This window comes from Excalfactoria chinensis, chromosome 5 (assembly GCF_039878825.1).
Source record: "Excalfactoria chinensis isolate bCotChi1 chromosome 5, bCotChi1.hap2, whole genome shotgun sequence".
Taxonomy (NCBI): Eukaryota; Metazoa; Chordata; class Aves; order Galliformes; family Phasianidae; genus Excalfactoria; species Excalfactoria chinensis.
In genome coordinates, this window is record NC_092829.1 from 20,531,856 (window position 1) to 20,555,577 (window position 23,722).

The 23,722-nt window shown below is 56.0% G+C and overlaps 1 protein-coding gene and 1 long non-coding RNA gene across 3 annotated transcripts; both read right to left on the reverse strand.

Moving 5' to 3' along the window:
• Positions 1–7,062: 7,062 nt before the first annotated feature.
• On the reverse strand, positions 7,063–11,666 carry LOC140253426 (uncharacterized). Of its 2 annotated transcripts, none has more exons than XR_011903851.1 (3): positions 11,365–11,666; positions 8,239–8,280; positions 7,063–7,426 (listed from the first exon to the last, which is right to left on the reverse strand). It is a non-coding gene; the product is annotated as an uncharacterized lncRNA (long non-coding RNA). The 2 variants fall into 2 exon arrangements; XR_011903850.1 differs by having other exon boundaries at positions 8,160–8,280.
• A 3,293-nt stretch (positions 11,667–14,959) lies between these two features.
• Positions 14,960–17,677, reverse strand: FOS (Fos proto-oncogene, AP-1 transcription factor subunit). Its single transcript, XM_072337679.1, has 4 exons — positions 17,370–17,677; positions 16,685–16,933; positions 16,457–16,564; positions 14,960–16,349 (listed from the first exon to the last, which is right to left on the reverse strand). Exons 1-4 carry the CDS (start codon positions 17,508–17,510, stop codon positions 15,744–15,746), a joined length of 1,104 nt encoding a protein of 367 aa, XP_072193780.1. The 5' UTR covers positions 17,511–17,677; the 3' UTR covers positions 14,960–15,743.
• Between the last annotated feature and the right edge of the window lie 6,045 nt (positions 17,678–23,722).

Here is a 23,722-nt window from a genome sequence, read left to right on the forward strand (position 1 = left end):
TTCCAGCCCGCCTGTGCATTGTCACTTTGATGAGAAATAAACTGCTTAACTCAGCAACGAGCCCCAGGTCTGTCTGGTTCTGTTGATGGTGGCTGTCAGTCCTCACTGAGATGATTCATGACTTGACACTATTTTCTGTGCTCCCTTCGTGTCTCCAGCTGGAGCGCCCTGTACCCTTGGCCCCCAGCCAGTGAGCAGGGTGAGTGTCTCTCACTTGTTTATAGCAGGGCTGGGGGATGTTTAAATGAGAGTGGTGATGAGAATCTTGGGAATTTCACAGCAGACGTAACTGCGGCAATGATCCTCCCTACAGCCACCAAGCTCCACGCAGGGCAGAGTACAGAAAAGCCTTTATCTGAAGAGAAATCCATTGGGTAGCTACTTCTGGAAACTAAGGCACTCTCAGGGATACTAGCTGCAAAGCAAATTTAAAAGACATCATAATTCACGGCCTGATCTCTAAGAGGCAGGAGTCCAAAGCAACAGGAAAAACCGTGCGTGCAGCTGCATGCTTTGTTGACACATCCAGCTACCCTGATTGCCTGCAGAAACAAACACTTTGATACCAGTGAGAGAAAGAGCCCGGCCCAGCACTGTGGCAAAAGCCTTTGGAAATGCAGGTCCCCACAGCCCGGTGCAGGCTTGGTGGTAATGGTGTCAGAGTACAATTGCAGCTCTAACACAAAAAATTCCCCAGTCATTCATTTACCAAGGAAGTGCTACAGATTATTACTAAAGCTGAAAGAATTTGTTTAGATCCACGCTGTGTTTCATTGCAAATGTTTATTTTCTTTCAGCACTTCATTCAGCTTGGACAAGGACACCGAGCTAATTAGTTTCACATTTTTGTCCATGCTTTTAAGCCCATCTCTTTTGCAGGATTTCATGGCAGCAGCGCCACGGCTGAAAGCACAATGGGCAAAGGCATGTTTGCTTTTTTCTGGAGAAAGTCTTCACTTGACTTTGTTGTTGTTAGATCAAGTGATTCCTGTGAGTTTCTTATTACATAAAGCCTAAACTGGAGCACCAAAGCCAACACGGTCATATTTCCTTTCAAAAAAGCCATATACAATTATTACAGCTGACATCTAGCTTATGAGATTGAAAAGCTTGCAAGCAGAGCAGCTCTTTTTTTCCACAGGGAATCAATGCTGGCATGTTACAGAATTACTTTCTAATACCCACTCCTCAAGTGCCAGTGATATAATAGACTGGAGAAGTACCAAATGCCAGGGCCAGCAACACTACTCTGATCTGTGGCTCCAGCTCAAGGTAACAAACACATCCAGGATCTCTTAAGGACTGGCTGTTAATGATCCTTTTCTAGTAAAAGTATTTGGGCTCCTTGCAGGATATCCCCAAGCACAGGAGATTTGGGAAAATCTGCACAAACAATCTCAGCATTCACTGCAGTGCCTGAAGCAGCTTTGCCTGAACGTGCAGCTGAGCACTGGCTTTGTGAACACATACAAAACCTCATGCTGACAAGCAGGTGATGAGCAGCGCGGGCTCAGAGCAGACAGATGTCCTGCATTATTACACCTGAGCACCATTCCAGAGGGCAAGGGTGGCCAACATTTCCACATCAAAGGGAGCAAGGATAATAAAAGGGACAGTAACAAATAGTTACAGCACTGAGTTGAATTTCTGCTTTCATCCCACTTGTCCAATGGCCAAAATAGCCACAGCTCTCTAAAGCAACATGCAATTGACTGTTAATTGCCAGGATTCAAAGCTAATGCCTTTCTGAGAGCGAGAGCCAACCAGGCAGCAGCAAAAAATAAAACAAAATCAGCCTTTCCTAGTGTTTGTCTACATGCAGATGTCCGGAGGAGGCTGGGCTGCTGATCTATGGGGATACAGCACTGAGCACAGCAAGCTGAGTAATCCCACCAAACAGTGATATTCTCAACTACCTGCTTCTCCCCAGACCCACACTGCTCCCCATACAAGCCAGTGACAAACGTGCCCTGCTTTCCTACAAGATCTCATTGTCTCTTTTCTCTTCTTCCTTCCCACATCCTGCCCCAGCTTCCACACTTAGTCTTCAGTACTTTCTGCTGATGGGCAGTCTTGCTGTCCATCAAAACAAAGCTTTTGGAGAACGAAAGCCACAGACAGTTCGATCACAAGGAACAAGAGATCCTACAACACGTACGAGCACAATCTGGGGACCAACAGTCTTGTACATCACAAGAGCCAATCCACGCACTGGCAACAGGCACCTGCCCGCATGTCCCAGTTACCAGCAGGCTGAGGACGGCCGCTGTCATGGCTTCTCCATGCCCCTTGGAGGCACAGCTCTGGACAGCCCCCTCTGCTCAGCAGATGGCTCACTTCGTGGGGAGGCCATGCCGGGTACATTTGTAACAGTCTCCAGTAAACTGGAAACAAAGTAACCTGAGAATCACAGCCCTGAGAATCTGCTGAAGCTCTAGAAAAACAGCTCGTGCTGACCTGCCTGAAAACCCCTTCCCTCTTCTCTAAAAGCTAAAACAAAGAACACGAGTGGGTTCCCTATAACGGGCAGCTAGAAATAAATTTTCCCCCAGAAAGAGCAGCATTTTCCATAGTGGCAGCTGTCTCATCATGGAAAGGCATCTGAGACACTTCATTAGTCACTGCCTGCAGCTTGCCTCCTCAGACATCTCCCCAAAGCAGCAGAGACTGAAAATACAACAAGAAAAAGAGGAATCTCGGCACCTCTTTGCAAACGTGGAAATAACTGCAGCGGCAGTTTAGATGCCAAGCAAAGAAACCCCTTTGTACATTTTGTGAGCCAAACTCCGACCTCTTCTCCAGTGTTATTTTCATCTGTAGGTAACTCCTCCAACACAGGGGGCAGGTGCAGAACCGCACCACCAAAAGAGCCGAGTTTGTCAAACAGATGTCTGTACAAGTATGCCCAGTTCCTGCAAATTGCATAAGGCCGCCAGCCCCACTGGAGCCCCGGTAAAGCTTGGCTGGAGGTGAGCACTCAGAGCTCTGCTAACTGTCCCCTGCAAGGGGCTTTGGCAGCACGGTCAGCAGAAACCGCCGGGAGAAGGGAGAAGCAGGAGGGAGGAGGAAGGCACTGCGGTGCCCAGATTTATTTTCGAGTGTAAAACGCAACATACAGAACAGACCAAGGGGAACCGTTAAGAGTCTGTCCTCAGCCCCAAGTCTGCAAATGCAGCATCAACCTGTTCATAACAGACAAAGAGAAAAACGTCAGGTGAAGTACAGAAAACAGCTCTGCGCTCTTTCTGCACTTGGGTAACATCTCAGTGGCAGGGTTTCCGAGCTCCCTGTCGCTCCCCTGATCCTTGCTGTCATCGCTTCAAAGCTAAGAGATGAAAAAGGACCGTCCCTTCCAGTTCTGGCGAAACGTGTCCCCAGAGCCCTGGCACAGAGCAGGGTCAGGCTGCGGAGCGAAGCGTTGGGGCGGTCGGGAGGCAGCGGCCGCCGCGGGTGTCCTCGGGTGAGGCGGCGAGCTGCGCCGGCGCCCGGCACAGGCATCAAGAAGCGGCGCGGAGCTCGGCCGCACCACCTACCGGCCGCCGCCGGACTCGATGATCTTCAGAGATCCCTTCCGACCCCTGCGGTTCTGGGAAGAGCAGCGGGACTTGCTGAATCACGAGGTCCAGAGCTCAGTTGAAGGGCAGACCTCCTGCCATCAGCCCAAGAGAGTTCTCTTTTGTTACGACAGCTCTCACGAGCACCAAGACTAAGCCTCTGCTCAGGTATCTTACAATGCCCTCGGTGCTCCGCTGGCTCCAAACACAATCAAAGGAGCTCACAGGGAAGAAGCACAGCACCAAATGCTCCGAGAGCACAAGAGAAATGGCCATGAATCTTTTTCTGGGTGAGCAAGAAGCCATTAATCATCTTAACCTTCTGGGGTGGTGGGGCACAGTGCAGGTGCACAGCACACCGCACAGCTGTGAGCCATGGCCACAGCAGGACAATGTGTTCTGAGAAGCTCTCCACGTCTTAGCACACAAAAGATGTCCTTTTTTTCCTCACCTCTTCTCCCACGGAGCAGCTCTTACTTCCCAGATCCAGCTAACAGTACAGAGTCAGTTATCTGGAAATGACTGGTTGTGGTTGCAGGCTATGATAGATGGCACTCACTTGTAATCCCTCCCTTCCTCTCTCCATTAATACTCCTCCTCCCTTCACTTACCAGAAAATGCAGCAATGCTCCCTTTTTCCCGCCCCTCTCCTCCCTCCAGGCTATTCCTTTAGAGAATTGGCTCCACAGCTGGATTGTAAAATAATCCAGCTGTTCCTATGACAACATGCTGGCAGTGGGCAGAGATGACGCCAGCACAAGATGTTGGCCCATTCACCACCAACACACAAATCTGTTTGTTTTGGTTTGGGATGCATTTGTTTTGCTATGCGGGCAGCTCTGCTGGATACATTTTGGAAGGCCGGGGGGGCAGGAGGAGCCGCCATCCCAGAGACACCAGGAAAGTTGCTGGCTCTGTGATTTACCTTTCTTATTTATTTATTTTTGCCCCGACTTTATCTGATGTGAGGATAAAATACCCCCCAGGAGCCTTGCCGCTGCATCCAATCTGTGCAAGACTTGATCTGGAGCCTGAGCTGAAAGGCACAGTGCAAGACTTTGCACGTAAGGCTTCCAAGGAAAAGATAAATGTGCAAGATAGAATCAGGGATGGCTATGAAGCTTTTGCTTGAACATCTCACCTGCCAGCAGAAAGACTGCTGTGCAGAGGGAAGCAAATAAGAAACTTGTTCCCTGTGAAGCATCAGCCAAACACCTGGGGGGTCCAGCCCCTCAGTCTGACAGGAGCCGCTCGGGTACCAGAGGATTCAGGCAGAGACATTAGCAGAGGGATCTTACAGGGAAGGCTGAGCAAAAGGAGAGGCTCCCCGGGTATTTTAGCTGTTAAACCTTCTAAGTAACGTCACATTATTAAGATCACTCTGCAGAAATCATCTACAGCTCTGCAGCTCCAAGGTCAGGGCTCCCACCAAATGCAAGGGTAGCGTTTGACAGTCTTTGGAGAAGGACAGCTTCCCCAGGACTAACACCCTTCACTCACAAGGAACTCAACACAGCAAAAGGCCACTGCTCCCAGGAGGAACTGAACAAGAGATGCTGACTGTTACTGCCAGTACTCTTCTGAAGGTCTTCAGATCAGACAGAGCAAGGCATGTAGGACAAGGCAGGACTCTACAGTTACACAATTGCTAGGCTCTTTCCTTTGGAACCCAGGGTATTAACCATCATCATGAGCTCAACACTGGCCATCACCATTGCACAGCTGACAGCAAGCACCAGGGCTCCCGATGCTCTGCTTTCCACATGCTGAGTTTTAGCCTTCTCCCCTTTGAGAAAACCATGAAATAATGAATTACACTGTTTCTGAGGGGAGACCTCCGTGGGCAGCTCAGAACACCGATGATCCAACAATCCAAGCAAGTACAACAAAGTGGATGCATCTCAGTCTACACTGTCTTGGTCCTCTGACCTGCACAGTGAGAAACTGGATGTAGGAGACTGTCAGGTACAAAGGAAGCCAAGAGATCAGATCAGTGCCTGTCTATGTGTCTTCATTGAGAGCAGAGACCAGAATGTACTAGAGTACACTGTAGCAATTACAGACCTGACAAAGCACCAATGTGTATCATACTGCAGTCAATTGGCTTTGGACGGACTTTAGCAATTTCAGGAGGTTACTATTCAAAGCTTGGCACAGCCTCACCTCCTCTGCCCTCCACGGCTACTCCCAAGTTGCACTGTGTCTGTCCCCTGCCTGCTCTTCACCCACATAAAAGTCCCAGCCATCTGTGGTGGCAGCAGCAACAGGCCAGTGCTGGGCTCAGAAGCGCTGCAGTGTGCCTCCCCTCGTGTGAAAGAAGTAAAGGCAAGTTACTTACTCTGAACTGGCTGCAGAGCTGCTGCTCACAGAGCAGCAAGCTCTACTGTACACTGACCCAAACTCTTACTCATGTCTTACTCCTAACTCCACTTATTGCCACACAAGGATTTTCATTCCATGTTCATAAGATTAGATATAATATCATGAGCCATATGTAGACATACATATTCTCTCTATATCCATTTTGCAGAAATGACACAAATAACTTACTGGCAGTGCAAAAAGCGTTGAGGTTCCTTCCTGCAGGACTATGTTTTCCTACTTTTTTTTTACTTTAGAAGTCACCCCTAGCTTATATGCGAGCACAACAGCCTCCTCCATACCAAGCAGCTGTTCAACCTGAGTGTCACCTGAACACCTCTCTGCCAGCATACAGATGCTTCCAGCTATGGGCTCTGTCCCTGGCCCAGCATCTCTTTAAGTCCTTCCTGCAGAAGGTTCAGAGAGTCAAAAAACACACTTGGTAAGTCAAGCAAAAGCAAATCTCTTCCCCTGCTTAGCACAGCTGGTGGGAGTACAAGCCCCTTCAGCACCTCTCCCAGGTGCCAGATCCCAGCCCCATCATCTTTCTCACAAACTTACCATTTCCTAAGGCAAAATCTGATAGGAGGCTGCTGGGCCCCTGTATCTACATGACGTTTACGGGATCATCTTATCCAAAGCTTCATTAGATAAACTACACCCAAGATCAGCGCATACACATATTTGAGAGGATTAAAAACAAGAGATCTCATCAGAAATTATGTCAGTTTTCAGACTGCACAGCTGATGCACAGCCACGCAAAGAACTCCAAGGGCAAGTCTGGCCATGTATCAGCAACCTGCCCTTTCTACAAAAAACCCTACCTGCCTCTACCTGGTCCTGCCCGGAGGAAGCACCTATGGGAATTTGAAGAAGTTTGGGAATGCAGTGGAGAAATACAGGCTCTTCAAAGCATGTTCCCAGTACCCTATCTTTTATCGTAAGCACCATAAGCAGGGTTGGACACTGGACTAAGTTGCCCAACCAGGCTGTGGAAACTCCACTGTTAGAGATATTCAAAGTCCAACCCAGCTCCCTGTGCAACCCACTCCTGAACCAGCTGCTCTGAGCACAGGGCTGGGAATCGGCGACCGGGCTCGCAGCGCTATGATTCGATAGCACCCACACACGGTGAGTTACCTCTGCCTTCCTCCGTCAGCGCTCAGCTTCCTCGGCAGCAGCAGGGAGCAGCGAAAGGCGAAGTTACGCACTGGCTCGGCAGCATTCTTGCGGGGCAGCCGGGGCGCCCAGCCCCGAGCAGCGGCCAGGAGCCGGGCAGCCAACAGAGGGCACTGCGCGACACGGCGGGGCTGCGGCGCGGAGAGAAAGGGTCCTCTATAACCCCAGCAGTCAGCGCTGGTGCCCGCCTGCGTGCACACGGCCAGAGCCACGGCGACTCCGAGAGAGCCTCGCTGCTGTAGACGCTGAACGCTGCTCCTTACTTCCAGTACCTGTGTCTGCTGAGTCCATATTGCTCAATGTTCCCCAACCTCGAGATCTAACCATACGCCTAACAAAAAATGACATTTAAGTTCTTACATAACCACATGACTCCAGGCACTCTGGCTTTAAGAAATGCACAAAAACGTTACAGGTCTAATGATGAAATCCCTTTGTCACTTGGCACTTGGGAACCGTGCCCCTGCCCATAGTCCCTTGGTTACCCAACAGGATTGTGGATGGCACAGCACAGAGTCCTGTCACCTAAGAAAGTTATCAACTCACTTCAAAGAGCAAAGATTATATTTCAAACTGCTACGGATAGCTCTATCAGAGTACATAATCCTGATTTTAGAGGCACTCACACACAGGTGAAGTTTAACATCTCTGGATTAGTCCCTCATTACCATTGGGTTGTTTTCACATCACCACCACATTACTCCTGTGTTCCTCCCGATCCAGCTGATCCTACTGATCAGACACAATGCATCACATCAGTTGATTGGGGTTTCTGGAGGCTGTACAGCCCAGCCCAAAGCTGCAGGATTTGCCTCTTGCACTGCTCTGGTATTAACATTGGACTGATTCTGTACTAACTTTGGTTAGGGACCAAACTCAGCTGGAATTTAACCTCTCCATATGAAAACATTTCTTGTGCCAGTGTAAATTCTTGAACTACTTCAGGCAAGTAACTATGAAGAAGCCAGGAAGGAAAGAGAATAACAGAGCAGAGGTAATGGCTGGAACATCCATGAAGGTTGATTTTAACTTTGCCCAAACTGCTGTTGAGTGCTTTAACTTACCTGGCTGTTAATGAGGCATCGCACTCCTCACCCCCCTTCATATGGTTCTGACAACAGCAGAATTAAAATTGGTTCTTACCCTTAAGGCCTGGCACCAGCACATCGAAAAGCAGGAAGCCACCTGAAACACCAAGACAGACCGTACTCAGCAAACACAACCCTGTGGCACAAATGGACTTAGCAAAAAGGTCACTCTTGCCTGTGTGAGAGACCCCATTTTCCAGGGACCTGCCCAAACCTGGAGAATGAACACCTTAGCAACCAAAGGACCCTCCAGTACCAGATGCCCCAGACTGCAGGGCATGATTCTTCCCACCTGTACCACAAGCACAAAGCAACCCAGTGTGGGGAGATGGGAACAAAGCACGCATTTGTGTATTAGTCTCATTTGAGGTTAATGGGAAAGTACTTGAATGCTACACCGAAACATCTCATGGTAAGACAGAACAGAACCCTTCTATCATCAGGGCCCATAAGGAGGCTAAGTGATCCCCAGGAGGAAATCGTTATATAATACTTTGTCCTCATTAATACAGATGATTATTTCAGTGCATGATGTATCTTAAAAGGAAATACAAACCCTTAGTTAAGAGTCAGACTGGTCTTCAGCACATTCCATGTCTGATCATCTGCAGGACACAGTCTGTCATTCTATAACCAATAATTAAGTTGTTCCTATGACAAGACTGAAGCTGTGAGGTCATTACCTCATGCAAATACACGTGCATTAAATTAGCTACGGTCACCATTCTCACACACATGCAACAGTTCAGTCCTTTAGCTGTGTCTGATACAACAGTAAGTAAAAAATATGGCATACAGAGGAAAAAATAATGTGGATTTTGATCCTAAAGTGGTTTGGTAGGAGATTTTGCTGGGTTTTGATCACAGGACATTATACTCAATTCCGTGTATCTAACAAATGGACTTGGTTTGCACTTTGATCACAAACACAGGGACGCTGACTGTTTTATTCATAGCCGTTCTCTAGAACTAATCAGCAAATAAACTGTATTTACTTTTGCTGTGAAAGTATTTGTGAACTGTTTCTCATATTAGAGGTAATAAAAATTAAGAGGAAAAATAAAATACTTCTACTCTGAAGTGCTAAAGCCCTCTTGGCAAACACTATTTATTTATATATTACAGCGACAGGCTTATCAAGAAGCCACATTAATCCTGTCCAGGTATAAGGAGCAAGAACATTGTGCTCCTGTCATGCCTTTGCACAACAAGGAGTTGAGCTACGACAAATGGTGTTTCATTACCAAGGCCATTACAAATTCAGGTCTTGACCAAACATACTGGGATTAGGAGCCAGAACCGACACTCAGTGAGGCATCTGCCCTCAGAAGGCACATAGAGATGTATAAAATATACATAAAGCTCTTCTCAAGTAAGCGTTCCTAACCAGAAACATGCCTTGTGGGGAAGGGAGCTTGTTTGAGTGCCACTGTGCAGATCTAATAGCTGTAGAACCCACCCCAGCAGCTTGCCGTGCCCCTCAGCTCAGCCTTCAGGCTGAAACAAAGAACTTGAAGATAGTCAGATATAGTGGTGTGTTTTCTTGTTTGGTTAGTTCATCATATTTGTTTCCAAACACAGCTATCTACCTACCTTTGGTGAAATAAATCAGTTTGTGTTTCCCTGAAATTCCCACCACCAGGGAATTTTAGCAAACCCTAGACACTGGGATTCATCTTGGAACACCAAACACTTTACCTGACCAATGCAATAACATAAGTAAAGGACTTGTCATGAAGTAGGAAATGCAGTAAGAAACCAGCTCAGACGCTGCAGTATGACCATGGAGCGTGGGGGTAGCCCAGCCTCACCCAGCCTTCTCACACTCCTCTTTGGAGGCACTCTACGCCCTGAACCATGCCCACACACCATCCCGGAGAGTGCTAGTCAACACAGGCCAAAACCATTTCAAGTACCAGCATTCTCACTGTGTAACAGTCAGCAAGCAATCCCATGCTCACGCTTTTTACCTAATCCCAGGCACAGGTAAGGAACCCAGGCTTTGGCACCTGATTACCAGGAACTTGCTGGCAAACTGCAGCGGGGAGGACCTGCAATTCCTATGAATAAAGCTGTGAAGGCCTGAATTCTTTGAAAGTTTCAGAGTGAAATCCTTATCTGTGCTGAAACCTCCTTCTCGGCTTTGTACTCAACTCTTATGTAATGGCAGCAAGTTAGTTTATCTTCCCCTGTGTCCTCGAGGTTAGTGACGCAACATGATTAGGTCACGTTACTGTTTAGTTGCATCGCCATACAGCACGCTTACATGCTGTAACAGTGCTTGCCCTTCTCTCAACTGTGAGTTACCAGCAATTCCTCCTACAATTAGGAGTTCAAACACTCCACAGCAGGATCAACATTCTTATGCAGAAACACCCACTGCACTTCAGAGCTGTGCCAAAGTGATGCCTTAATCCAAACCCTAACAACCCGCAACTATCAGAGGAGTCCCGTAGAATGTAGAGGATACGCCTCAGGCCTGACACTGCTACTCTGTAGCCCTTGCAATACCGCTACTCATTCAAAACAAATACTTAGTTTCGCAAACAAAAACAGATAAATACTGCATTATGAGGTTGTTTCACTTCCCTTAACCCCTAGCGGGGGAAAACTCAAGCCGAGCTCATTAAAGGGAGCTACATTCTCACTAAAGGTAAGGTGCGATGTAGTGAGAATTCAGACTGCTTTGAAGTTGAACCTGGTTGGTTTTTTGCCAACAGGAAAAAAAGTTACAAAATATCTGCACAAAAACAAAACCCAGTCAGTGAATAGGAACTGAAGATCTGTTGTATTGCAAGCCAAAGATGCGGGGGGGGAAAAAGGAACAAGAGCTCCATACTTGGAAGTAATAAAGGTGCTGTATTGCCCACATGTTAGTTATGACCTTCTTTTGTTTTCCTGCGGTATCCTGTTGATACAGCACTGAGGTCCCTTGTGGATATCCGCTGTTTCCATATCAGAGAATACGTGTTGTTGGTTTCACTTCAGCATCTCACCAGGTCACCAGCTCACCCACTACAGCTGGAAAGCTCGCCACAACAACACCTTTATCAGCAAAGGATCTGAGCAGATGAAAACCGTGCACACATGAGATCACCTCTTGTAACAACTTATACCAATGGCAGATACTGCCCCAAAAAGGAAGCACAGAGTCAGAGCGAAAGTGCAGCTGACTGCTTACCAAACAATAGGGACCAGACAGGGTCACACAGACAGAGTTGCCCTTTCTCTGGTTCTGTTCTGCTGCCACACACAGGATTCCGCCACCGGCTGAAGCAGGCACCCAAAGCAGGCTGCGAGCACAAGGTAAGGTGCGATGCTGCGCCCCTGGAACATCCCCCAGAGCCCCAGGAATTTACAACAGGCAGAACTGCATCAAACAGGGCGCCGGGCCCGGAGCCCATAGCGACACGGAGCCGTTACTATGGCAACATCTCGCCCTTCTGGAACCTTCCCGCCGCGGGGCCGCACGCGCTGCCCAACGTCCAGCGCCCGCGAGGGGAAGTCGGCGCGGCCGCTTTGCCATATATGGGCACGGCCGGAAGCAGTTGCGTCACGGCGCTGGCTCGTAGCGTCTCCGCGGGGAGCGGGACGTCACGTCACGTCCCTGACGCGCCCGCCGCGCGGCGCCCTGGCAACCAAACAGTAAACACGGCGGCTCCGCGCAGGCGCGGTGCGGCTCCGGGGCCGGGTGCCGGCGTTCCCCGCCGCGCCGTCGGGCCGGGATGGGGCGCCGCGCTGTGTGCGGGGTGAGCGGCCCGCAGCCCCTGTCCGGGCCGTGGCTCCGGGGACCCCGCGGTGCCGCCGGGTGGGCTGCCGGTGCCGGTGCCGGTGCCGGTGCCGGTGTCGGTGCCGGCGGGAGCGGCCCGGCCTCGCACGGGGGGAGGCGCGGCGGGGCTGAGGGGATTCCCGTCCCGCCCCCCCCAGCCCGGGTGACCTGAGCCGTGCTGTCCTGCAGAAGGTTGCGGGCCGCCCGTGCCGTGGTTCGGCTCTGCCTCTTGCCGCTCCTAACTGCGGTTCCGCTTTTCCTCGCATTGCGGCTTCGCTTCTCAGAGCTCATCGCGCCGCTGCCCTCGGTGGGATCGGCAGCACGGCAGGAGTCGGAACTAACGCCTGTGTTACTCGCTCGTCTTTACATCGTGCCCATTGTTTTGTTTCGCCCAGCTGCGTGCCGGTATCTCGGTGATCCATCAGATACAGCCCGCAATTGAGGCACCTGCATTTGCATTTAATCTATCCCAAGCGCAGGCTGCTGCACGGCTCCCTCTCATGGCTCTGCTGAAGGCAGTGGCACGATCTGTGCCAGTTTTGCTCCTCGGTCCTCAATACCGGGAAATGGATACAGCAACCCAGTGACAAGCCATACCCAACACAGCCTGACTTCTGCACTGCCCCTGGGCTGCATCAAAAAGGGATGGCAGCAGGGCAAGGCGACTCGTCATCCCCTTCTGCTCTACCCCTGTAAGGCTCCATCTGGAGTACTGTGTCCAAGCCTAGGGCCCCCCAGAGCGGGAAGGGTGCGGAGCTGCTGGGTGCAGAGGGAGCCACAAAGATGCTCAGACAGCAGGAGCACTTGTCTTATGAAGACAAGCTGAGGGAGATGGGCTTCTTCAGCCTGGACAATAGGATGTTCCAGGGTGAGCACGTTGTGGCCTTCCAGTACTTCAAGGGAGCTTAAAAATGGAAGAGAGAGTGACTTTTTACACAGGCAGATAGTAATAGGAGGGATGGTTTAAAATAAAAGAGGAGAGACTTAAATGTTGGGGATATTTTACACTGAGAGAGTGGTGAGGCCCTGGTGCAGGCTGCCCAGAAGCTGTGGTGCCCCATCCCTGGAGATGCTGAAGACCAAGCTGGAAGGGGGCCCTGGGCAACTTGAGCTGGTGGGGGGCAGCCCTGCACATGGCAGGGGCTCGGACTGGGTAAGCTTTGCAGTCCCTTCCAATCCAAGCCTTTCTGTGACTCTGTGATAAGGCAGAGAACAGGGTGAGAGCCTGGGATTAAAGGAGTGCATCTCATGGGCTGCACTGACACTGGCACATGGTGGTCACTGTCACAGCTGCTGGAAGGAGCAAACCTCAGAGAGGCTGCAGGAGGACCAGAGAGTGGAACACGGCCCAAGGATCTGCCCAGTAATGGGGAGAGGCGGTAAGGCCAGGATCACCCCACTTGCCTCCAGGGGATTGCTTGGTATTTTGTGTCCGCTTCTTTTTCCTCTGTTGAACATGCAGCTCACTGAATTCTCCAGCTAGGAGCACGATGGTCTTTTCAACAGCAGACAAGTTGTGATTCCAGATTTCCTGACTTCACCGAGTCACTTGTCTCTTGTAACTACACCTACATGACTTCTGGGGTCAGTGCCACTGTGTGTTTGCTGAGCCTGGGTATTGTCCTTGTAAATTAGAGCGACGCTGCAAAAGCGGCTGCTGCTGAGCAGGTGGCATCTCAGTGGCAACCAGGGTCATTCCTTGTCAGCTGTCACTGCTGCCTCCAGCCGTGTGTTGAAAGACGGAAGCAGCACAAGTGATGCTTGCCTTTGCACTGTGCGGGCGGTGTTGAGCAAGCCCCAAGCAGTGCAATATGCACTGCTGAGATGAGGTACATCCTGTGCGTGTTCTGGTTGGGAAGGGGTGAAGAAAGCAGAGCTTGCAGCCATAACCAGGAAGCCTCCAGTTGCACAAACCCAGCCCTGAATGCCAGTGACCTCCAGAGTTCTGCGGAGATTTCCTGAGCATGCTGTCACAGGATCCCAGAACTGTAGGAGTTGGAAGGGGCCTCTTGAGGATCATTGAGTTCACCTCCTGTGCTAAAGCAGATTCCCTACAGCAGGTCATGCAGGTAGGCATCCAGGCAGGTCTTGAATATCTCCAGAGAAAGATGTCAGGCACCTCTCTGGTCAGCTCATCCCTGTACTCTGTCACCCTCAAAGTAATGTTTTCCTCAAAGGAAAAAGCAACCCTCGGCCAGCTGCACGTGCCAGCACAGGTGGCATCTTTGCCATCATCTTGGAAATGACATTCTTGATCAAGAGCTGAGAGCAGAAGAGCCTCCTGCACACAGAGACACTTGCCTACCAAAGGAAAATGTTTTGCTGTGCAGGCAGCAGGAGAAAAAGAGAGTAGCAGCCTCTTCACATGAACCAGAGTTCAGGCTGCACAGACAAGACCCTGATGGGGAGAGAGCTCATAAGTTGCTTGCCATAGCTTGCATTCATTCAAGGACTAAGAGAACCAATACAAAACACTGGGGAAATGTATTTTGCCATATGTTATTTTGTTCAAAGAGATGTGTGTGTCACAAGAAGATATTCAGTAGCTGCTCCTGCAGGAGCAAGCCCAGGACACACAGAGCAAGGCTACAGTCCCACCCCTCCCCATGCAGGAAGAAATCAGGCTGCCAGCCACATGCAAGTGACAGAGCAGACCCCAGCATGGAGATGGCCTTGGAAGTTCAGGGGTGAGACCCCTCCTAGTCTCCGTTCCTTTTCAATGCCTCTGGTTTATTGCAGAAAGGCCACAGCAGGCAACATGCAGAGGTGCACCAACCCACGGCAGGCGGAAGGCCAGGGGAGGGGTGGCCCCACCAGTGGGTGGGAAGGGCATAGGCACAGCCAGGGCTGACTAACACATCAGGGCAATGACAGATCTGCACTTAATGGTTTTCCCACCCCAACGCACCCTACGCTTATGGCAGTCAGATTTCGGTAAGGCCCAACCCCACACAGAGCCCCACTGGGGTCAGAGGGAGTAACACAAAAGGTAAAGCGAGGACAGATCCAGCACTCAACTTAAATGCTTTTATTGACAATGTCTCTGAACAATAATAAGCAAACAATGCTTAAGTTTCATCCAAATTCACTTTCCACATGTCAAAAAAGACCTCAAGGTAGAAAAAAATAAAATAAAAATATAAATATCTGAGAATCCATCTTAATAATAAATAAATTAAAAACACAATAAAAACGTTTTCATGGAAAACTTATGTCAGAACATTCAGACCACCTCAACAACGCATGATCAGTAAAGTTACAATGAACATCGATGTAGAACTACAGTACATGGATATAGCTACTCATCTACCTACTAGAAAATAAAATAGAGTCTCTTTCCCCCCCACATAAGATGGGTCGTTGCTAAGAACACGATATTGCCAGGAACACAGTAGTTATTGTTAATCAGCTGCACTAGATACAAGTCGGAGATACCCAGCACCAGGTTAATTCCAATCATTTAAAACCAAGGGATTAATTAGTTAATGCTAGTGATACTAAGGAGGGGGGGAGTCACCAACCCAGCCATGTGGGACATGCTACAGACTACCAGCTCTCACAGATGGGCCGTTGGGGACAAGACAAACTCCATGCGGTTTGCTACATCTCTGGAGGAGGTATGGGCCCAGGCACTCCATCAGGCCCCGGGCCTCAGATGGATGGGGGGGGGGTGGGGGTGGCGGCGGCAGTGCCCTCCCCAGGCCCGGGAGCCCCGGGGGGCATGGTGAGTCCGTGGGGGTGCGTGGGCAGGGGAGGGGGCCCGGCAGGTCAGTCAGTGCGGGGCGAGCCCCTCACAAGGCCAGCAGGGTGGGGGAGCTGAGGGAGTCAGACGAGGGCTCGTTGCTGCTGCTGCCCTTCCGGTGTGCGGCAGCGCAGCTGGGGAAGGCGTCCGCCTCGGGGTAGGTGAAGACGAAGGTGGAGGTGTAGGTGCTAGGGCACGGGGTGCAGGTCACCACGGGGGTGCAGAGGGGCTCCAGCTCCCCGCTGCTCCCGGCGCCCAGCGGCTCCCAGTCCGACGCGTAGAAGGAGGAGGCCCCGGGCAGGTCCATGTCCGGCACGGAGCGGGAGGCCTCCCGCGGCCCCGTGGAGAAAAGCAGCTCGTCGAACGGCTCGGCCTTCAGCTCCAGCCCGCTGCCGCTGGGCTCCTTGGGCGGCACGGCCGGCGGCGCCTCGGTCATTAGCGGCAGGGCGAAGGCCTCCTCGGCCGCGGCGGGGCTGGGTGCGCCCAGGTCCAGCGCGGTGGCGGCCGCCAGCTCCTCGGAGAAGCGCAGCTCCTCGGGCATCTTGCAGGCGGGCCGGTGCGCCGCCAGGATGAACTCCAGCTTCTCTTTCTCCTTCAGCAGGTTAGCGATCTCCGCCTGCAGAGCGGACTTCTCCTCCTCCAGCTGGTCCGTCTCCTGCGGAAGCAGACAGCAGCCCGTCAGCCGGAGCCAACCTCACCCGCCCGCCCCCACCTGCAGGGGGTCCCGCCCCGCAGCCCCCGGGATCCCGGAGCAGCACTCACCGCCTGCAGCGTGTCGGTGAGCTCCCGCCGCCGGTTGCGGCACTTGGCCGCTGCCATCTTGTTCCTCTCCCTGCGGATCCTCCTCTTTTCCTCCTCCTCCGGGGACAGCTGCGGACACACGGGGCGGTCAGCGCGTCCGCCAGACCCCTCCCGCCTTTCCCCGCGTCCCGGCCCCGCGCCCGGCCCCCCCCATTTCCACCCCCTCCTCTTCCCCTTAGCCCCGCTCACCTGCTCGACTTTGCCCCTTCGTCCGATGCTTTGCCCGCGGCCGCCCGGCGCCTTCAGCACGGCGGGGCGGGAATAGGCGGCGGGGGGAGCGGGCGCCGGAACGCCGTAGGGGTGCCCGCGGTTCTGGGAGGGGGCGACCGAGGAGATGAGGGTGGGCTGCACCAGCCACTGCAGGTCGGGACTGGTGGAGATGGCCGTCACGGTGGGCACGAAGTTGGCGCTGGACACGGCCAGGTCGGTGCAGAAATCCTGCGGGACACAGCGTGGGGGGGGGGGCGGTGAGCGGGGGGCTGCGACCGACACTCCCCTCCGAGCCGCTCCCCGCCGCCCCCGGGGCCGCGCCGCCAGCGCCGCTCCGCACGAGAGCGGCCCGATATAAATATCTCTGACGTCCGCGCTGACGCAGGCGCCGCTCCGGAGTCTCCTCAATGAACTCGCGTTTTATCAATGAAGCCGCTTTACACACCCGCCGCAACGCGCAGCCCGGACCCCAGCTCCCCCCCCCCGCCCGCCCCACGGCGGCGTCGCGGCCGCTCCCCACGCCGCCCCCCGGCCCGGTTGAAGCCAACCGCACCCCTCGGGTCCCGCGCCGCCCCGACCCGGCCCGAGGCGCGCCCCGCCGCCCCCATCTCCTCCCCGGCACTCCCAGCACCGAGCCCCGCGGCGGCCGCGCAACGGCCCTCACCTGCGAGTTGACGGGGGAACCCATGCTGGAAAAGGAGTCCGCCGGGGACGGGTAGTAGGTGAGGCTGTCCCCGGCCGGGGAAGCGCTGCTGCAGCGGGAGGAGGGCGCCTCGTACTCCCCAGCGAAGCCCTGGTACATCATGTCGGCTGTTTGCGTGACCGTGCGGAGGCCTTGCGGTGCTAGCGGAGCGCCTCGCGGCAGAACGCAAAGAGGGGCCGGCTGCGTCCCTGTGCCCGGTCTGCACCGCGCGTCTCTCTGCCCGCTGCCGGAGCTGCCTCTGCCGCTGGAGTATCGCTCGGCGGCGCCTCTTTATACCCTGCCGCCGCGTGAGTCTCCTACGTCACGTGGGACGCACCAAGCCCTCTCGCGGGGGGGCCGCTCTGCCCGCGTCCGCCTCGTAACCCCCGTCCGGCCCCGCCGCCCGCCCCGCTCCGCCGCCAAGCGCGGGGAACGACCTCCTCCTCCTCGGGGGAAGCGCGGCGGTGCTTGGGGAGCTCGGCGGGGCGAGGGGAGCGCGGCGGGACGGGCGGGAGGAGCAGCTCCGGGCTTCCCCCCCCCTCGCGGAGTGGTACGGCCGGTCTCGGGAACCCACTGACGCAGATATCCTTATATGGGATACATCCTGTCCGAGGGGGCGTGACTGACGGGAAGCGCTCCAGGCTGCGGCCAAGTGCGGCGCGGGACGGGACGCGGTGGGACGGGGCCGCCCCGGCTCCCCTCCCCCCCTCGCTGCGCTCCCCCGCGGCCGGCACCCCCCGCCCCGAGCGGCCCGGCGGGGGCTTGGTGCTATCGGAGCCGGGCGCGGCCACGCGAGGGGTGCGGAGGGGCGCGGCGCCCTTCGTCCCCCGTGCCCTGCGGCGGGCGGGTGCCGCGCGCGGCGAGGACGCGTCCCCCCGGCGGGGTCACGCACAGCGGAGGGCCGGGAAGGAGCGCGGGGCGGCCCCGGGGCCGGGTAGCCCTCGGGGAAGCCCCCCCGGGCGTCGGGACGGGGGCACGGGCGGGGGGCGTAGGGGGAGCGGCGAGGGCGAGGCCCGTCCTTTCCTCCAGTTTGGGTTTTGTTTTGATCCCCGTCGCGGCGAAGCCCGGAGACACCCACCCACGGCGGGGATGTCGGCAGCCCTGGCTCGGGGCAGGCAGAGCCGGCGGCCAGACCGCAGCCTCGCCTCGCACGGGAGCCAAGAGATCGCGGCTATAGATAGTAACAGGGAAGCTGCAGCGGCAGCGTGTTTACAGCAACAAACAGAGCCCGCAGCGCAGTCTCCAAGCAGGAGCGTCACCCGGGCAGGCTGGGATCCTGCTGGCAGCCTCTCCCGCTCTTTGAGCTCACAGGCTAAATGCAGCTCCTGATGCCGCTGCCGCTGTTGCTGCGCGAGCAACCTCCGTTCTTAGAGATCTGGGCCACGGGGGCGGGAGAACTGGGCCAGCTGCTATTTCTGCGCTGCCCGTCAGCGCGGAGGGGACAGCCAAGGACTGCCGCAGCGCACGGCTCCGCCGTTCCCGGGCGAGGGGCCGATGGGCCGGCGCTGCTCTCACCGGCTCTGGCCCTGCCAGGGCTGCTCCCTCCCCGGGACCGGCCCAGACCCCCGCCCCTCGCTCCGGCCGCGGCTCGGAGGGCCGCCCTCGGCGCTGCCGCAGGAGGGACGCGCGGCAAACAGGCGATGCCGCGACCCCAGCATCGCTGCCGCGTCCCAGGCAGGGCCAGGGGCAACGCGCCACAAACCGTCCCGTGTCCCTCTGGCCAAACCGCACCGAGAAGGAAGTTTCTGGAAAGCAGGGGGTACCCGCTCCACCGACAGCCCCGAATGGTTTTGGGTGCCCGTGCAAACAGCGTGTTGTTGCCGTATCTACCGGTGACCCGGGGCACTCTGTTCCAAACGGAAAGCACCCAGGTGCTGCTGTGCATCTCCAGCACGTGCCGCTGAGGCAAGGAAACAGAGAAACTGAAAACACATGACGTGGGTTTGTTATTTGCTCCAGACGTGGGGTGCGCACACACAGTGTCTCCGCAGCTAGTGTGAAAAAAAAAAGAGGAAGCAAGTGGTACCACAGGGCTGCATGCAGGCGAGGCACGAGCCCTTTGCCCGGGTCATGGCCGTGGCTCCGCGTGGGCATCACATGCACCCAGAGGGGATCTGGCCCTGCGTACCCGGGGGAACCCATCTGCCTGCCCCCTGGCAAGCTGCTCCCCGTGCCCTAGTCCCAGACACCACACAGGATCTTGTGCCCACTTCCACACCCCACCCTAAGCAGGGCTGTGACAGCTTGGGCTTGGGAAGTCACGGCACAGAAGTGCCTGGGACACGTGGGACAGTGCAACCCGCGCAGCCCACACCACCTCCTGGGGCAGGTGGCAGCCGTGCCCACATCTGGCTGTTCACCAGAGGAAAGTTCATGTCGCAGTGCAGCCCTTTGGAAGCCAGCCGACAGCTCTGACCCACCCCTGCCCACAGCACAAAGCATGCAGTGGCTCCACGGCTTGTTCTGTGCTATAGGCAGCATGGAGGGAACCCAGCAATAGGGACACCGCTTTGGGCAGCAAAGCATGCCCGCACCATCAGACAATCCACATGACCACCGGAACGCCCGCTGCAGAATGGACTTAATGGGCCGTAATGTTGTCATTGCTGGTGCCCTTGCTCACTGCATGTGCCACCAGCACAGCATAAGGAATCCCCTCTCCACCTGCCTGGCTTGGGCAGAGGCTGCAGGGCTCTGGAGCAGTCTCAATGGGAGAGCAGTAATGGGAAGTCTAATGGGGCAGTGATGGGGCCTCCTACTCATTGGGCAGCCAAGCCCCAGTTGTGCCGGAGCTGTGGCCCCGCCACCCAGCCTGGGAGCTGCCAGGAGGCTCCCACCTTTATTGCAGCGCATACCCAAAGCAAATTACAAATAGTAATTAATAATCTCAGCAGCTAGGTGTGTGACGGGGACGTCCTGAAGAATAAACACTGTGAGTGGAGACATCCCGGCATCTTGTGGTCGCACAGCCCCATGCCATCAGCTGCCAGTTACCGCAGGCTGTGCCATTGATCTCTCCCACCTGGCCCCATCGCTCTGCACGGCGCCTTTCCCTGCACTGTGCTGGCTGCAATGCTGGGCACCCAAGCCCATTCCAAGTGCTGACAAGGCTGCACCTTGCTCACGGATGGTGAAGCTGAGTGGCAGTTTGCCCATCACCATGCTGCCCTGTGCCCCGACAGCCCTTGGCTCGGCCCCTGGCAGCTGTGACCCCAAGAGTAGCATTTTATAGCCTGGAACACCTTAAGCACAAAGGTCCCTCGGCTCCTCGTGCTGCCTGCCTGCACAGAGTTGGCACAACGTGACCCCTTATCTCCGCGCCGTCTGGGAGGCAAAGGCGACAGGCGCGTCCCGCAGTTATCACCCCAGGGCACCATTCCACCTCGAGGAGGGAAGAACACCTAGAACAAAGTGAGCAGACACCTGGGGAACTGCCTAGTATTTGGAAGTGAAGCCTCTGCAGTGAAAGCTCCTCTTCCCTGCAGGACCAAGAGGTCGTGGTGCTCACACAGGGGGCGAGGAGGCTGGGTAGGGCCGGGGGCCCTTCCGTGTGCAGCTGGCACTGTGGCTCTGGAGGGAACTAGGACAAATGTGAAGGAGGAAGTACTGAGATCAAGGAGAAAAGGGAGGTTTTGCTTTGGGCGGAGAGCAAACAAACCCGACTCACGGAAAGGGACAGGATGTTGGGGATTGTTTGGCTCAGGACAGAGAGAAACCCTCTAATTGTTTTGACTGGAGAGTGCTCGGGGGGAATAGCTCAAAGGGACTTCCAGGACAGGGAATCACCAGGCTGAAGATAGCCTGGAGGAAGGCAAAAGGAGCCAGAGGCTTTACCACCACCCATTGAAACAGCCCTGTTCTGGAGGAGGAGGGCCCCACATCGCCTTTCCCAGTGCTACTTGGGTGCCAGAGAGCAGCACAGGGGGGGCTGCTCCACAGGACAAACCTGTCACCTCAAACACAACCTCTTCGGGCCCAGAAAGACCTCAGCTCCTGCAGTGCCTGGCTATTGCAGGGGGAGACCCCAGGAATGAAGCACAAGAACAAGCCATGAGGGGTTTGTCCTCCTCTGCCTGAAGGAGAAAATACGGGGAAAACCCCAGGAGAGTGAGGTTCCTCAGGGGGTATTTAAGTAATGTATTGAGTACAAAATTCAACATAATTACAGGGTTTGGGGTTAACAGCTCCAGTAAGAGATGCATGTGAGCAGCTTGGCCTGAGGTTTGATCCTCCCCGGGACCCTGGCTTGCCCTGCAGTTTGGCCTGGCTGGGGGGGCTGCTGCTGAGAGGAGGAACCCTTTGTGTGAGCTCAGGCCTACATCGCCATGAGTGCAACAACTACCAAGCACAGGAGATGAGCAGTTTGGCTGAGGTGCTCTGCTCAATCTCTGCACAGCAAGCAGAGGCCCAAGCGCTGCTCGTCACTCCCGGTGGAGGACAGGGGCACTCGCCATTACCCAGGCACGTCCGTCAGCAAGGTCAGATAGAAATACACCCCTACAAACAAGCGGTCGGGCCCGGCTCCAGCTCCTCACCGGGAGCGCCGCCGCGCTTCCAAGGCACAGGGCTTCCCCGGCCTTCCTCCGGGAACCGGGGGACTCCCGTCGGTCCGGGGGCACCGAGCGACCCCGCGGGGAGAGCCGCGGTCGCTCCGCCTCGGGCACGAGGCCTCGCACTCGGCCGCCCTCCCCGAGGCCCACCCAGGCCGCGGCGCAGCGGCGGTCGGACGGCAGCGCGACCCGACGAGCCGCCCGCCGCCTCGGCCCCGCCCCGCCTGGCGCCGGGCACCCGCCCGCAGGCCCGGGGCCGCCAAGGGAGGGGGCGGGACCGCCGCTCCGGCCCCGCCCGTCGCTCCTCCCGGCCAATCCCGGCCCTGTTGCTGGGGCCGCGCCGACCGCCTGACGTTGCCCGGGAGACGGCGGAACGTTGAAAACACACAAACCTGTTGACGTCGGTGCGTGGTTTCCGTAGTAACGGACCGGGGACGTCATCGAGCCCTCGGCCCCCCCCCGCCGAAGCTCGCGGGCGACGCAGACGGCGGCGTCAGCCGCTGCGGGAGGGGCGGAGCCGCGTCGCCATGGCAGCGGGGGAGGGAGAGGTTCGGTCGCCATGGCGGCGGGAGCGGCTGTTGTTTGTTTGGGAGGCGGCGGCCGGGGCCGGGCGGCAGCTCGCGGCGGCCTGGGCTCCAACGGGCGCTCTGCCCGGGCGGTCCTCGGCTCCCGGCAGGGCTTTCCCCCCGCTTGGCTCGGCCCCGGGGCGGGAGAACCGCGGTGCCTCGGCCGCCTGGGGCCGGTGCGTGCACGGGCGGGGAGTTCACCCTTAGCCTGAACGGCCGCGTCGGGGGAAACGGGCCCGGGGTGAAAATAATCCTGCTGAAAAACCGTGTTTATTTTTAAGCCGGGTGAGGTGTTCGGCCTGGCGGCGGGCTGCAGCAGCTCGGCGGTACCCATCACCCAGCCTGTGCTGCGCGGGTGTGAGCTATGTGGCCAAGAGAACCCCAGAAACAGCCACAAAGTGAAAGGGGGAAACCAGACCGTGCCCTATGACTCACGACAGCCCTGTCTGATCCTGAGGGGTAGATCTCCCTTCCCTGCCCTCCTCGTGCTGCCCCCTGCAAAGCCTCCACAGCTGCCAGGCACGCTTTGCTCAGCACCCCGGTGCGGTGTTGCTCCGGGTGTTGTGCAGGTGCCCACCGGAGCCCAGGCTCCTTCCCGGGCACTGAGCGGTCCCGGCAGCCCCCTCCCAGCCGCAGGGTGCCAGCTGCCCTTCCCTCTGACATCAGCTTCCTCCCCTACACCGCACAGCAACCGAAGCCCTGAGAGGTGAAGCCCCGCGCCGGGGACGCCCGCCCACAGGCATTTCCCCGAGCACCTGGGCCAGGCGGGCGCTGACGCCAGTTAGGGTCTGCCCTGAGGCCCGAGTGCTGCGTCGGCGCCGGGTGTTGCACAAGGAAAGCTGTAGGAGGGAACCGCTGGGCTGCCCGACCACGGCAGCGGGCACCCCCGGGGCTGGGAACTCCCAGCACCCGCTCCTGCCCTGATCTGCTGAGGCCAGCAAACTGGAAGGCAGTTGTCGGCCCAGCCCTCGCTAGCAGCCAGGCTGCTGTCACCGCTGTTGGCTTTGCATCAGCTCTGTTTGTTTTGGCAGGTGGAGGGCAGCGGGTTCAACCCCAGCCATTTTATGAGCTCTGGTTCCTGTCCCACGCCCGTGTCTGTGAACACGGTGTACATTGAGGATCCCCTCGCCTTGCCGCCCGGGGCAGGAAAGGGTGGGGCTGCAATTAGTGTTTGCTTCCCAGGGGCAGGCCCGTGGTGCTGCCTTCCGTCAGGCCAGTG